The 16899-nt window shown below is 36.1% G+C and overlaps 1 protein-coding gene across 6 annotated transcripts in view; it reads right to left on the bottom strand.

Annotated features, from left to right (window-relative positions):
• Nucleotides 1–16869, bottom strand: part of Akap11 (A-kinase anchoring protein 11) — a 51521-nt gene extending 34652 nt beyond the window's left edge. For 3 of the 6 annotated variants that reach the window (XM_013072057.3, XM_004844250.4, XM_004844251.4), the window contains exons 1-4: nucleotides 16630–16869; nucleotides 8819–8907; nucleotides 5215–5324; nucleotides 1021–1137 (exon numbers count right to left, since the gene is read on the bottom strand). In XM_013072057.3, the coding sequence (XP_012927511.1) occupies nucleotides 1021–1137; nucleotides 5215–5274 (177 nt within the window). In that variant the 5' untranslated portion in view covers nucleotides 5275–5324; nucleotides 8819–8907; nucleotides 16630–16869. Of the gene's footprint in view, nucleotides 1–1020; nucleotides 1138–5214; nucleotides 5325–8818; nucleotides 8908–16597 lie in introns of all 6 variants that reach the window. The other 3 variants (XM_087197310.1, XM_087197311.1, XM_087197312.1) reach the window with 3 other exon arrangements.
• Nucleotides 16870–16899: the final 30 nt, after the last annotated feature.

Below are 16899 nucleotides of genomic sequence, written 5' to 3'. Positions count from 1 at the left end.
AGAGATTATGTAAAGGTGTAAATTTCCAATTATAAATGTCATTATATTGTATAACTAAAATGTACCAATAAAATTAATTTTTTAAAAAAAGGTAGGTCAAGAGCTACAGAAACTGAGCTGATATAAAAAGAAGAGGTGCAAGTAGCAAAAAAATACAGGCCCCAAAAGTATTTTCATCTTCCTATGAAATGCAGCCAAATCAAGAATTTCTCAAGTAATATGAAAGAAAATCATTCTTCAAAATATGAATAATGAAGGTTTTCATTAGAACCCCATTCAAAAAAAATTTAACAGGGCCAGGGATGTAGCTTTAGTGGCGCTGCCACGCCTGCCCGGCAAGTGCAAGGTCCTGAGTTCCATTCCCAGTACTGTCAAAAAAATAAATAAATAAACCAAAAATTTAATATACGTTTTAGTTTTAAGCTGCAAAGACCCAACATCACATGTCTTGTTTGGTTATTAAATGAACATGATGACAGACTATTGATATATTGTTATATGATTATATATCTTTATATATGGCTACTGATCTATTATTTTTTAAAATGTTACTCTTTTATAGCAATGAATTCAGACAAAGACTGGAAACATTAGACTTAGCAGAGAAATAGCTGAGCAAGTTGAATATCTTATCCTCAAGTAACAAAGGGAATAATTTCAAAGATAAATTTATGACTACCTTTTCCTGTTGAATCAAAGTATTGAAATACCCATGAGGGCTGGGGATTTAGCTTAGTGATTCCAGCGCCTGCCTGGCAAGCACAAGGTTCTGAGTTCAATCCCCGGTAACAGAAAAAAAAAACAAAGAAAGAAATAGCCATGAAAACTAATAACTCAAAAAATGAATACAGGAAATAAACTTTATGTTTCAGAATGGAACACTCAATAAGTAGTAAATAACATTTACCCACTTTACTGTACTCAGCATAATGCATTAGGACAATTGTGTTAGCCGGTATTTAAAACATGTATCCACACTGTGCTTTAATAAGAAAGGATTTAGAAAGTAATATGTCAAACCTCAGTTAAATTGGCATGTTCGTCCTGCTTTAAACAGTCCTCGTCTGATACACTGCATAGTTCCTTCTCACTCTGTAATAAAGACTTTACAGACTGGAATACATCTTCACTGAAGCTCTGGGGGGAAAAAAGACATTCTTAATTTATTTAACTCTAAGACAAGGTAAGAGATCCTGTAGATACTCTAGTTTTGGATGAAAAGTCACCAATTCTCCAATTAATATTCATTTGATGTCTTTTGACATTGTTTGGAGAACTCAATTCAGCCAAGAAGAAAAGTTCCATTCAGGTGAAAAGGCTAAGTAAGAGTTCTTTGTACCCAGAACACATGAATATAGCAGAGGCTAGGTATTTAGCTTACTGGAAAACCACACAGGACCCTCAATAAGCCACAGGTTTGCTTACTCTTACTTTAAGCTAAAACTAACAGGTTGCATGTCTGATTTCTAAGTCACTGACAGAACAAAGAGAACAATTTACATAATGAGTGAGACAATGTGAGCGCTATAGGGACACTAATAATAGTGATTATTCACTTAACAGGGACAGAAAAAAGAGAGTAACTCAAAATAAGGTTTTTCAGGAGGTTTACAGACCTCTGGATTTGAGGATGGAGATTGTCAAGGACAAACAAATAGAGGGAGGAAGAATTTACATAAACAAAATGAGTATTACAGCTGCACTTAAAGAGAACATTAACTTCCTTCTACCTTACTCCCCCCTTTGATTTGATAATGTGCTCTTCTATCAGAAATGTCCTTATTCCAGTCTTCCTCGTAGAAAGCCTATCCATCCCAAGACCTGAAAATTGTTCCCATCCCTTAGTCATATTAAAATGCTTTCAAAGTTATTGTCATATTGTTTGCATATTAAGATCATTTAATCTAAATCATAACATTTTATATTTACTATTCTCATTATAATGCTTTCCTATCCATTAAACTAAATTATGGAGGTCAAAGTACACTTCACTCATTTCCCTAGATTTCAGAACCTCAAATACTACATGAAGTCAACAAAGAGCTTCTAACTTTAATAAAGTTAGTGTAAATCTTTGCTTTAAAAGAAGAAATATAAATAAGAAATCAAAGAATTCAAGGAAAAAAATGTAACATTAAATCTGAATTTGAGGAGAGTATGGTGGTTCACCCCTGTAGTCCCGGCACTTGGGAGGTTGAGGCAGGACTGTGTGAATTTACATTCAGCCTGGGCTACATAGTGAGTTCAAAGTCACTCTGGACTACATAGCAAGACCTTGTCTCAAAAGTAAATAAGTAAATCTGAATTTGATCTATCAATATGAACCCATAATAAAATCCTCTAAATACATGTACCACATTTTTCCATTGAAAAGTCTTAGAAGCAATGACCCTCAGTGGCAATGAGCATACCCAATACCCAGAGTTTGGTTTCTAATAAAAAATCACCAATAAAATGAACTAAAGTAGCACCTGGGATTTAGCTCAATAGTGCCGCCACCTGCCTCGCAAGCGCAAGGTCCTGAATTCAATCTCCGGCACCAAAAAAACAAAACAAACAAACTCAGAAAAATGGCTGGTTCCAGACCTGGGCCAGAGAAAGTACAGAATGAACCTAGAACATACTCCTTTGCACGAATGCAAGGAAATGCTCAAAGATTAATGGTATCATTTCAAAAGAACACAGAGCCAGCTTGAAGGAATTCCTCCTGGCCAATTCTGAGATACTGGGACATCAAAAAGAGTAAAAATGGAAATGGATTATAACTGCTCAATGTAATCATGAGGCACTCTTTACCCATAAACACTAGCTGACAAGTATGGACAGAATGACTAAATCAGAAAAATCTTATTTGTAACTCCAATTGTAATTACTGATTTAGGGAAAGAATCATCAATGTATCCTAAATTTACTAGGTTAAAAGCTATTGGGGAACAGGATATTCATATTATCACGAACTATCATCTAATAGGTCTATTATCCTTCTAATTACAAAGGTACTGTTATAAGATGGTTACAATCTTGGCCACCTGGTAAAGCCTGGCATCAACAGCATGCACCTCCTGATCTGATAGTGTGAAATGAATGTAGAATCATCTCTGAGGTATTCCGGGTGAACCTAGTTACAGGGAAAACCAGATGACACAGAAGATGGGTATATTCTATAGGACAACAGGCCTAGACTCTTATAAAGATTTGCTGTCATGAGAAAAGAATCTAAACCATTAAGGTCTAAAATGAAGGGGATGAAAGGGACAAAATAATATATGCAGTGTAGGAGCCTTCACTGGATCCTCCTAGATGTGAGGCAAGGAAAAAGTTACAAGGACATTTGAGACAATCAGGAAAATCTATGTATGGGCATATTAGATGATGTTATTTAATTCATTTTTTTCTTAGAAGAGGTAATGGTGCTGACATATTAAATAATATCTGCAAAAGGGAACTGTGGGTGTGTATATAGAAAAAGAGGTATAAAAACTGGGTGTGGCAAAATGTTAACAAAGGGTGAACCTAAGTAAAGAATGTAACATAGGGCCAGGGATTTAGCTCAGTGGTTCTGCCACTTGCCTTGCAAGCACAAGAACCCGAGTTCGATCCCCAGTAACAAAAAAAAAGAATATAACATATTCATTATAGTACTGGGGTTTTATCCCAACTATTCTATGAACCTGAAAATGTTCATACCTAAATAATTTGTTTTCAATATTGGAGATTTTTGTGCTAATTTATGGATACACAATCAAAACAGAAAATATATAAAATGTGAAATCTGAACGTGAGCTATCAATATAAACTCATGTACACCAGAGGGCATTCCTAGTACCCAAATCTTAGTTTCTAAATACTTTTCAGGCTTCTTTGAAAAAAACAGCCAATTTCAGGTCTGAGGAAGGTCAAACTGTGTCATTCTGTCAAAGAGGTAAAACCTGAATTCAAGAAAGCAGTCAGGCAATTACACATTGATAACAATTTAAGGACAATTTGACCAATTTCAAATAAATAAATGAACAAATACATAGATGAATGAATGAATCACTATAAATAAATGATTGTAAAATATAGAACTGCTAAAAAACAGCTGGTACACATCTGTAATACCAGCTATTTGGGAGGCTAAGGCAGGGGGATTGCAAGTTAAGAGTCTAGCCTGACCAACTTAGTAAGACTCTGTCTCAAAATGAAATTTAAGAAACAGGGATGAAACTCAGTGGTAAAAAGCTTTCCTAATATGCACGAAGCCCTAGATTCAATCTCTAGTACCAAAAAAAAAGTCAAAATCTGAGTCCAAAGCAATACAAATAAAGGAAAATAAACTCACTTGCCATCATTAGAAGTGACTATAATTCCAAGTCATTAATCTGAAAATTGGTAATTAAAGGACACTGGCCCTTTCCTCTTTACATGAATTATCTCTTCCCTTATGAGTACTATCATAATAGAGAAGACAGCTATCATAAGAGAAGGAAAGCAAGAAAAACAGTGTTAGTGAAAGTCTGAGACTGCCTTAACAGGTTAAGGACTGGTCAAGAATGTCCAACGCCAGAAGATGAAGAGCAGAAAAAGGACGGAAAAGGCTGGTAACCATCTGCCAGTCTCTGTTCTTTTCTTCTTCAAGTAATGCCCCAAAGTGTTAGCAAAAACAAAATGTCAAGAAGCAGAAGATTAACCAAATTGTCTTAGGGTTTTGTTTCATTTTGTTTGTGGTACTGGGGAATGAAACACAGTGCCTTTGCACTGAGCGACATATCTAGCTCTTTTTTATTTTTTATTTTGAGACAAGGTCTTGCCAAATCACTAAGTTGCCCAAGCTACACTCCAACTTGGGATCCTCCTGCCTTAGCCTTCCAGAATGCTGGGATTGTAGGCATGCACCACCATGCCCAGCTCCAACTTATATTAAGAGAGAAAATAAGGGGTTCTTCCTCAGACTAGAAAGGATTAATAACTGTATTTCTTACTATATTTTCTTACTAATTTCCTAACTATATTTTCTTACTAATTATCCAACATCTACCATAGTGCTTAATTAGACTCAAATTTGTATTCGCTAAATAAATAAATGATAGTATCTCTTACAAACCTTTAGGGTAAAGCTCAAGGCATATAAAAAAAGACTCATTTAAAACTAAATGTCACAGCAATAGTAATTTTAACATGATCAACAGTTACATTAAAATGTTCATAAAAACGAACCTAATATAGTGAACTTACTTTTCTGACAGATGCTCTAGGTTTCACATGACTATTTCTGAAAGGCTGCAAAGTCGCCATAACTATATTAGTTTTGTGTGCTATCACTGCAAAGCAGATGCACAAAACACCTAAAGAAAACATATTAAAAAGAAAAACTGATTTATTAGTATTTCAGGTAAGTATTTTGTTAGTTACTTTAAACTCAGTCATTTAAAGAAAAATGAAAAAACTTGACCCCTAAAAATTACTTAACAACCCAACATATTTTTGAAAAATAGGTAAATGCTGGTACCTTAATGAGATATAAAAACATTACAATAATCTTATTTTGAGGTTCAAAATTATAATATAGTTTACTCTTTTCTGTACAGCTTCACTATCCTTTTTAATAAGAATTATTTTAATAAGAATTAAATAAGAATTATTTGCAATGCCTTTTTAAATCTTAAATAGTACTGAAACAGAATCCTAGCTTTCCTGCCTCCAGAGTCACTCTTATCTCTACAATAACAATAATTGCTATAGACATTGCTGAGCAGAAGGCTGTGATAATACAAAAATGGTAATATGAAATCTTTACGTATAAAATTAGATAAATAAACATGAATTCCTTATAAAGGAGTATAGGAGCACACCAATGACTAGACATCACATCCAAGTTAAATGATTAATAGTACTTACACACACACACATCCTTCAGGAAAAATTCTAAAACTAATTCTTAACTTTTTAATAACACTCTAATTAAAACCTTTGAGAACTTAACCCAGGACTTTAACCACTCAATATCTACATTTGACTGTATAACATTAACCATTCACTTAAGACCTACTCACACTACATACTTGGAGACAAGAAAACAAGATAGTAATAGTCCTCTTGGGTTTGGAGACTTCCAAAGAAAAAGTTTTATTAATTAGTCATGGAAGACTGAATTCTAAATAACCAAAAGTCTAAATCAATAAAGATTTAAGAAATACTTAGTTTCGAGTATCTTCACTAAATCAGGCTGGTCTTATCAAGGATTGCCTATTTCAGGTTTCGAAGACATTTGGTCAATATGAATTTACAGTATAAAGAGATTTATATGCAAACAATTTAATCTAGTCCCCCTTCAGAATTTTAAAAACTCAATTTCAGTGAAGCTCTAATTTTATATTCTTTTGTTAGATAAGAGTGAAGTGTGTAAGTACACTTCAAACACGCACTTCCTCCTCTAGAGATTCCTAGATTTTAATATTTAGAAAAAAATTATAATGTTATTCTGTTCTGAACTAAGGTCAAGTTCTAGTGCTCTTGTGTAACAATAAAAGTTTGGTCACTGAAACTGAAGCAGTACCAAAAAAGGACCAATATGATCCAAGAACCATTCTATAGATCATTCACATCCTTGTTCTGTTTTGTTTCCTCTAGGTAATCATAATGTTTCTGAATCTGTTTCCTTAATAAATGTAATATGCTAATTACTGGACAGGTCTTTTGTGAGAATTGAATGGAAAATAATGTAAGGGAGGCACTTTGGAAAGTACAAAACGTGAGCAAAAGAAAAATTAAAATATTTACACATGGACCAAAATGACCAAGAGGAACAAAATTACCAAAAACAAGGTTTAAGTATAAGGTTTACATGGACAAAACAAGGGGATAATCCTTTTATTTGTCTCAGTTCAACTAACTTTTCTTTTTTCCCCACAGCATTCTCAAACTGTCAGAAACCTTCAGAGGCAAATGGAGTTGCCCAAAACTTCACATAAACATAAAATATACAAGCCAACACAAAGGTTCCAGAAAAGCTGACACTCTCAAAGTCAGCTCCTGGGTAAAGTGGCACTGCTTTCTAGAAGGCAATTTTTTTTTTGGTATCAGGGATTGAACTCAGGACCTTGTGCCTGCAAGGCAGGCAGCAGCATCACTGAGCTAAATCCCTGGCCCCTCTAGAAGGCAACTTTGTAATACACATCAAAACTCTGAGTAGTTTCCTACCCTTTGACCCACCAAGTGTACCTTTGGGAGTCTGTTAAAGCAAATTATGATCTTGAAGCATCTGAGGTTCTAAATGAGAGTATATGAGGAATAAGTGCTTGCTAAGACATTTAACATCCTATTGTATTCTCCAATTTTACAATTAGAAAAACTGAGGCAAGAAAAGTTAAGCAATTTACCCAAACCCACACAATAAATGGCAGAGCTAATATTAAAATCTAAATTTTCTAACTCTAGTACTGGGGTGCTCTTAGGCACTTCTCTATAGTATATCATGATTTGAGAAGCTGTGCATCACACTTCATAATAGAAATAAAAACAACCTAGATGCCAGAAACAAGAGAGTGATTAAATAGCCCTTAGCTCAATTCTGCAATGAGGCCATGACAAACACAAAAAATAACATTGAAGGATAGAGCAATGGCACACGTAACACCTCTACAGAGTTGACTCCTAACCTTGCCTGAAGTGGGGGTTGGGGGAAAGACAGGGGAAGCAGCAATTATCTTTGCAGCTGCTGACTAAAGTCATTCTAATCAAAGGTAAACACTACCTCACAGCATAAAACTAGTTACAGACAAGAGCTGCCCCTAAAGTGTGATGCGCTGTGGGGCGTGGCTGAGTGCTGAGAAAATACCCCAGCTGCAACAATGGAACCTCAATATTCAAGGCTGAGATATGGAATCCAATATGGCAACTATAAAACAATGTTTATGAACAAACACAAAAGAATACATGCAAGGGCCGCGAATGTAGCTCAGCGGTACAGTGCTGGCCTAGCAAGTGCAAGGACCTGAGTTCAATTCCCGGTACCACAAAAAGAAAAAAAAAATCCAGACAAATCATGGCCCCCCCGCAACACTTACATTATCTAATAGTACCTCAGAAGTCATATCATTGTTTAAAATTAATAAAGATGAAAGATTAGTTCCACATTTACACTGTGCTTCAGTCATGGAAGAAAAACAATTTACTAAACCATTCTCCTCTACTTTGTGTTTAAGTTAAAATACTGTCTCACAAAAATATCAATCTACCAGAAAGTATCTGTGCAACATAAAAGTGAATCAAATAGGAGACGATATGGCATACTTCTGGTAAAGGAAAGACAAAAATAATCTTTGGAAATGGTGCAGACAGACAGGATAATGAAAAATACTGGATGCAGGGCTTCCTCATCATGTTATAGAATTAGAAAGTATACAGTTTTAGATTGCACGAGAAGCAAAATATACTATCCCTCCCCAAAATATCTTTGTATTATAATAAACTCTTCACTTAATGATTGTTTGTTTTGTGTTCTATTCTGGGTAAATAAAAAAATTCTAAGCAGAGTATTACAATAAAAGAAATGAAAGTGAAATGAGAGAAAATAAAAGCAGATGACAGACAAGAAAATACAGATGGACAAAACAAACACCTGCAAAGTGAGCTGCTAGAGCTCAAAGACACAGAAAATCATTAATTCAAACATTCTAATGTATTCTCTTAATTATTACCCAGCTGTTGGGAAGAATGAGTTAAAATAATACATACTAGTATGAAAAAGCAAGATGTAGAATTGTGTAAAGAATGTGCTCTTACCTACAATTAAAATAGATATATAAACACACAACTCTGACACACATGTTTTACATACCTAGGAAATGTTTTGAAGGAGGTTCACTGAACTGTCAACAAGGTCGCCAAGACAAAGGATTTTTAAAAGATGTTTTAAATGTCATCAACCTATATTATGGGAAGATGAAAGATTATTAAATAAACCCAGTTCTGGCATGCTTGCATTATTCCACTTTGCATAAAACCTGTGAACTACAAGTGTGTATTTATACATGCAATATAAAAAGGACATATGGTAGATGTGTACAGACAGTGGTTTTATCTGGGCAGATGCAATTATGAGTTTTATTTTATTTTTTGTCTGTGCCCTTATATCTTGTATTTTTGAGGGTATGCATACATTATTTTACAATAAAAAATATTTCCAAGTCTTCCTACCTTTTCTCTGCCTGGGAAATGTTAAAGTTAACATAGTCTATAATTTGACCTTTTTTAATATCAGAAGACTTAACCATGACAAGGAATATGAAATAACCTTCTTGTCTTCTATAAATAACTGGTTTATATTGACTTTCCTCCAGCTGGACTAGTTCTCAAACTTCAGTACACATATGAATCAGCTTACTTCTAATTCATACACATGCTGAGAAGATCCACAATCAAGTCTACATAGAATCCAAAAGTCCAGATTTCTAATAACTATGTAATGTCTGACTGAGAAACACTTTATTTCTTCTAATCATTACATTGGTCTCCTTTCCTCCATTATTTCATAACTTGTTAACTCAAACATTAATATTTCCTGGGCTGGGATTTAGCTCAGTGGTTCCACTGCCTGCCTCGCAAGCACAAGATCCTGTGTTCAATCCTCAGTGCCAAAAAAACAAAAAACAAAACGAAAAAAACACATTAATATTTCCTTACCTTCATCCTTCTTTTCTGGTTTTCATTCCATTTAAGTTTTCCAAAGACAATTTACTTCTACCCTTGCTTTTAACTATGCAAATAGTTACTTTCTAATTTATATTTTCAGTTCAGTTCTGTATCTGAGTTTCAGTTTATGTCCAATTTTTTATTACACACTTCTGACTAAATATTCTGCTAGAGATAATATCCCTGGTTAGAGGTTCATGGGCTGGAGGTTTAGTTTCCAGTATAGCAGTGCTAGGAGGTGGTGAGACTTAAGAGCTGAAGCCTAGTGGGAGGTAATTAAGCCCTGCAGCATTACCCTCATGAATAGATTCATGATATCCTATGCTAGTTCTACAATTCATGAAACTAAATTAGTACTCCAAGAGCAGGTTTCACAAAGTGTGCCTGTCCCTCCCTGTACTCCAGTTTCCTGTCCCACTATGCGATTACTTCCTCTCATGCACACAATCCTGCCATGAGGTCATCCACCATACGTGCTAAACTTCCCTCACATCCACCCTCTCACTTCTATCAGCTAAACTGCTACCTATCCTTCAAGCATAAATTCTAGGACCTCTCTCTTTGAGGAAGGCTTGACTCATCATCCCTCCTTACCTTTCTCCCCCAATTAATAACCACTTGTTTTATGCTCCCCAAGTGGTGTGTCCTTTAAGCCTTTAGTGCAATTGTTTGCATACTTTCCTCTTGTGAGTTCCTTGCAGGCAAGTATGTTTTTTACATATTTGAATTTTAAAATAGTAGGCATTCGAACACTTGTTGAAAAAAAGTAATCTTAAAGACCAAACTATGCCACACTAACAAAGCCTAAAATCCTCAAAACAATCCAAAGACTCCAAATAATCTAACAGTGTACTTCAACTGAATTCAACACTCTTGAGGATTACAAGTCAAGCAGGCAACAGAGTAAGACTTAATGGCTGGCATACAATACAAAATTATGAGGTACGCAAAGGAGGAGAAAAATATGACCTATAGGCAGAAAAAGTTAATTAATTAATAATAATTAATAAGAAGTCAATTAATAATAAGAAATGACAGGAGAGGGCATAAATAGAAAAGGACTGTAGAACTATAACATAAATGTGTTCCATATTCAAGAAAGGAGAAGAAAACATGATCCCAACAAAGAGGGAAACAAAATTAAAAAGAAACCAAAATTGAACTTACAGAGATGAAAGCAAAATATTTCTAAAATGAAAGACACAATGGATGCAGTTAATGGCAGATTAAACACAGGAGAATAAAAATAAGTGAACTTATAGACAGCATACTAGAAACTATCCAAATAAAACAGAAAGATCTTTTTTTTCAGGTAGAAAAAAATCTTAAACTCAGATCATTAGTGACTAAGCATTGTTTTAACAAAGGGGAGGAGGATAACTGGAGACCCAAGAAGTAGGAGGAAGAAAACGGAAAAAAAAATTAAGACAAAATGATTTGATATAAAATAATATCACAGATCCAAGAAACCTAACACTAAAAAAGAATAATCATAAAGAAACCCTCCCCTCAAGGTACATTATACCCAAACTGCTGAAAAGGAGTAATAAAGAGAAAATCTTAAAAGCAATCAGAAGGAAAAAAAAGTATAGACTACATATACAAAGCAAAGAAGGTCAACAGACTTCCTATCTAAGTGAGCCAGAAAACAAGACAATGAAGCTATGCCCTTAAACAAAAAGCTAGGGGGAAAAAAAATCGTCAACCTAGACATTCACTCCCTAACAAAAATAACTTTCAAGAACTAAGGAAAAATTAATTTATTCAGAATAATAAGAGCTGTGAGTATTCTTCTCCAACTGATCAACATTAGAATAACTGTGAAAAGAAATTCTTCAGAGAAAAATAATACCAGATGGAAATCTAGTTTTTCTGAAGGTGTAAAGAATACCTGAAATGCTAAATACAATGGTAATAAAAAGTTACTTTTTCATTTCTTAGTCTCTTAAAAAAAAAAACCTTTAAAAATAACAACAATAAAAAAGGGTTTGCAACAGACACAGAAGTAAACTTATGACAAAATGGCACAAAGGATGTGGTGCATCAGAACTGAACACTGTCAAAAGATTTCTACACTACACACAAAATGGTTATCTATCACTTGAAGAAAGACTGTGATAAGTTAAAGCAACCATTACAAAAATGAAAATAATGCCTAATAAATTAGAGTGGAAAAAAGTTGATGTTATCCTCCTTTTTGCAGAGAAGGAAGCTAAAGCTCACCTTCAGAGGACTACTGTAAGAACTGCAGTGCAATAACATGTAAAGAAAAGTACCTGACACAGCAGGAACTCAAATATTGGCTCCTCATTTGAATAACAGACCTGCTGCTAACTTCAAAAAATTCTAAAAATACCACAACTCTGTTATTGCTGTTTTGCCTTTCAAAACAATAATCAATTACATTTAAAAGATTTGAAAATTCCACTATCAATTAAGATACTTACTGTGTAGTTTCTGCCCTCTTACTTTTTTCTTAAAGCAACCTCATTCCTGCATGCACAATAAACATATTGTTGTTACCTCTACAGGGTTTCTCAAACTCAGCATTACTGACGGAAAATGTCAACCTTTGTTGTAGGGCAGGTGTTGATGCATAATGAGCAGAGTATTTTTCAGCATCCTTGGTCTTGATCCACTACTGTTGTAGGAACCAAAACTCTCCAAACACTGCCAAACGTCCTTTGGGAAACAAAACTGTCACTGCCTTATTTTACCACTTGAGACTATAGTGACTTATATAACAGTTAAATATATACAAGTCTATCCCCTGCATTAGACTGTAAATATTAACAATGTTAAACACAGACATTCAACAATTGTCTAAAAATTAGTGATTCGGACACAAATCTGCTCTCAAGAGCATACATTCTAAGGCTGTGACTTACTCATCTCTGTAATCCTTAAAAGCCTTACCCACAACAAACCACCATTATTTATTGAATTAAAAAAAGCTATAAGGTGAAGGGAAATTTCATCAAGAATGTGAAATTCAGAGAGGTATTTGATGGCATTGATATCATTAAATAGAAAAGTAGGGCCACTTACCTAATGACTTTTTTGAAAAATTAATACAAGGATACTTATTTTGCCACATTTGTTTTCTCAAACGTCCATTTAAAAAAAAAGTTACTCTTTCACTTGCATTCCAGGGTGGGACTCATTTTTAAACCATGCTGGAGCCTAGTCAGCCATTGGTGTTTAAATTTAGAAGACTTTAGTGTCATTGAAAGCAAGAAGTAAGTCTTAAATGAGTGGTCACCCCTAAACTTCTACCTTCCTTGGGGTGGAAATGGTAGAGAAAGAATCAACTTTGAACACTCCAGGACCTGACATTCCAGGCGTACTCAATAAATACTAACACCATACTCCTTGTACTGTGCCTGCCATAGACACTGCTAGGTAGACACTGTTAACTGCTTTACATAAGTGACTTTGTAATTCTCACCAGGGATGCTATTATTATACTCATTTTATATACAGGGAAGCTAAGGCATGAAGCATTCAAGAAATTTGCCATAACTGACACATCCAGGAGAATCTGTCCCAAAAAAGAGACCACTAGATCCACTTAGATCATTATAAAGCAGAGAGAAAATTCAACATACTACTAGGTAGGAAGAACTCAGACTACAAAATGTGAAAAGTACACCAAAGGTACCCATCATTTCCTCTCTCTTCATACTCCTTTTCTTAAAGAACTTATCATGGCAGTCTGAAAAGTACAATCCTATAACTGTGAGACACACACAAGTCTTCTCCTCAACGACTTCCAATCTTCCCCCACCTCCAACAAACTCTACTTCAAGTAAAATGCTGACCAATCAGGTTTCTCTATATATAAATTTAGAATTGAGATTTGGAGATACTTGTTAGGAACCATGCTACAAAGTCAAAGTGAGGGAGGTACTGGTGCTCTGGCAAACCAAAGTGATAGGGAAGCAGAAACCAAGACCTTCCATAAGAAGGACAACATGAAAGAACTGGAACAGGCATGCAGTTAGCAGAGAACTAAGACCACACATTCCCAGAGAAAAATTAGAAGAGTAACTGGCTAGAGAGCTTCTGGTTCCCAGGGCACTGAGCAAGAATCACACAATGGACTTTAGAGGCAGTGCTCCAACCTTATGACAAATGCCTTTTTTAAGTAAGCTAATTCAAATGGCTTTTTGTTTCTGGCAGCCAAATAATTCTCAAGTCATGAAGAGGGGTCAAAGAAAAAACACTGAGCAGCGACTGGGTGCCTCAAACTTTTTTTTTTTTTTGGGGGGCACCAGGGATTGAACTCAGGACCTTGCGCTTAAAAGGCAGGCGTGGCACCACTGAGCTAAATTCCCAGTCCCTCAAGCTAACTTTTTAAAGTAGGTATTTTAACTCTCATTTCAAGGATGAAGAAAATGAGACTCAGGGATATTTAAGTGACAGATCTGACTCCAAAACCCAAACTCTATTCCTCACTTTCATTCAAGTAACCCACTCTGTTCTAGGACACTACACCATTTTTTTCCCTCATGAAACATTTCCAGACTAACCAACAATGTTAATTTTTCTCTTTTTATCATGTCCAGTCTCTACACATTTCAAATGCCTTTACTTCAGGAAGTATTTTTAATGAACATTTATATATAATAGTGAGCATAAAAATGAAGACATTTGGATCTGAACTGCCTGTTTTTAAACTGATAAAGCAAACTATGAATTTTCTAATTAAATTTTACATGTTATAACATGATTTTTTACATAAATGATACTTTGTTTAAACTATCAAACGTCAGTATTTTACAATTTTATTATAAAATGTACATTATCACTAAATGAACATTGATTTTAAAAATCAAATTAGCTTCAGTTGGATATTATTTTTTACAAATAAAAATAGACTTGTATATAAAAAAAAAAAAGATAAAGCATTTTCCTTTCTTTCCTCATATACCAGTTCAAATATCCTTAACTCAAACTCAAGCTAAACTTGAGCTTAACCTAACCCCTCATTCCCTACACGTGGCTTTTATTACTAACATGCAGGCCATAAGACAAAAAAGAAAAAAAATCAGTTTATCAAAGTAATTACTAATTACCCTACCCAAAGTTATTTCAATTACTTTTCAAAGGCAAGACAAATGCCTAGGGCCTTGGAGTTTGAAACCCTTGCCAAAAGGTTATTAAGGTTATTAAGGTTATTAAGAACCAGCCACAAATTTGGTTTTTCTATCTCTGAAAATCAGTTTGAACAATGGAATAGGAAGGAATTTTTCTCATCTAGTCTCCTCCTTTGCCCATTCACAAAAACATTTGCTAAGCTTTTCACATTTTCATGTATGGACACAACTCCCCTCCCTATTTATAACTGGAAATTTCCTTTAAAATGATCTACACCGTACTGCCTGAACTGGTCTGAGTTCGTTTTCCAGACAGTAAGTTCCTGAATTTAAAACCAAAAACAAATTTTTTCAGTTCTTCCTTTTTCAGTTCCTAAAGGTGAAGGACTTCCTCAGCTTCCAGACTTACCCTAGAAGTTCAATGGTTGGACAAGCTAGACAATTTCTTACTGTGTTTCTGGGTCTTGAACTACTGTTTCTTCAATAACTGAGAAATACCACTGGCCCAGGTGCATACTGCAAAAGTCTTTATTAGTCTTATCAAATAATGCAGTTTTGTAGATATGCACACTAATCACTAAATCAGCTTGGGAACCTACTTCTTCCCTGACTCCCTTATAATCTTTGATATCTCATAAATCATTGTTACAGTAACAACTAATTGTGAGAGTCACTAACAGCCCTTGGGTTAGTTTTGCCTGCAGGAACATAAAAATGCATGAATAACCAAGATGCTACTTAAAAAATAGTAACGTGTTTAAGATTCATTACATTGCACTATTTTAAGGGACATCAATTATATTATGCACTGGGCTGCCATTCACTCTAAAATAAAAAACAAGACACTAAAACAAATCATGTGTGCATAACAAAGTACTCGATTTTTTCTGAATACCCTATTTTCTGTGTATTTTTTACAGATAATAAGATCAGTATCAACATAACATTTCTTACAAGGTGGGAAGAAGCTTGGGAAAATTTAAGCATTTAGAAACCGACTGAATAAATTATAAAGTTAAGAACAGAACTGGAATTATTTACGTCAGTATGCACTAAAGCTATGAAATGCTTAACATTTTACATTAAAACATCTCCAATTAATAAGGTTGTAGAGGAGAGGGAAAGCAGAGGAAAACAACTGTTACCAAGTCATACCACTGTGGTGGTTTAGATTTCACTGTCATTGTCATTTTGTCTTTTTCTTTTTTTTTAATACTTCCATTACAGATTACACTTTCTTTCATACAGCAGTTTACATGCCTGAGATAACATAAGTACTCCCAACCGCTTGGACTAAGTGGCCTGCGTTTAGGCCATTAACAGCCTACTACAGAATGTGACAGCAAAAAGCAAATATCAATACTCCAAGAGGCCACTTGACGCCTTCGACTTCTGTCACAAGATTTGAGAAGAGCCTGGTTTCCAGGGCTCAGAGATTCTGACAGTGAAAGATGCAGTTTGGGGACAAAGTGCAACGTCCTCCTCTTCCTGCGTACGCTTCTCTGCGTGCACTACGGCCACAAATAAGCACACCCACCAGGCACCAAGGGCCCAGCTCTGAAGACCAACGCTGGGGTGCAAACTGTCATCCTGAGGGGCGGGAGCTCCACCGCAGAACTGGAGACCCCAGGGTGCCCCTCTCCTCTGGGCCCAGGGCCTTGGGCTTCCTCCCTTGCCCAGCTCTTCCTGCCCTCCGCCCACCGCCAAGCGAAGGTGCAGCATTCGGGCGGCCCCGAAGCCCGAGCCGAGAACGCGGGCAGGCAGGGTGGCCGGTGCTGCCGAGCCCGGACGCTGCATCCATCCCAGCACCACATACCCTCACCTACCAACCGATGGGCCGGCCGCTCGCTCCGCTCACCTGGCGGCCACAGCCTCTGAAGCTCACAGGCTTGTCACTCACTCGCCACCGACCAGCAACGACCAGAGGCGCGAGACCGGCTAGCAAGCGGACACCCCCTCCCACACTAGCCCCGGCCCTCCCCCCGCCCAGCCCCACGGCCCGCCCCCGCCCTGCCCACCCCCTCGGCTTCCGCCGCAGCTCCAGCTCGCAGAGCCGCTGCTCCACACACCTCCCACTCACTCTCGCGAGAGCAGACTCACCTCTCGCGAGAGCAACTCCGTGGTCCAC

The sequence above is a fragment of the Heterocephalus glaber genome, unplaced genomic scaffold (genome assembly GCF_053883595.1).
Source record: "Heterocephalus glaber isolate CG9 unplaced genomic scaffold, H.glaber_assembly_v1.0 deba00001666, whole genome shotgun sequence".
NCBI classification, from domain to species: Eukaryota; Metazoa; Chordata; class Mammalia; order Rodentia; family Bathyergidae; genus Heterocephalus; species Heterocephalus glaber.
The sequence above is the reverse complement of the archived record's forward strand: the minus strand, read 5'-3'. Positions and strand labels throughout refer to the sequence as shown.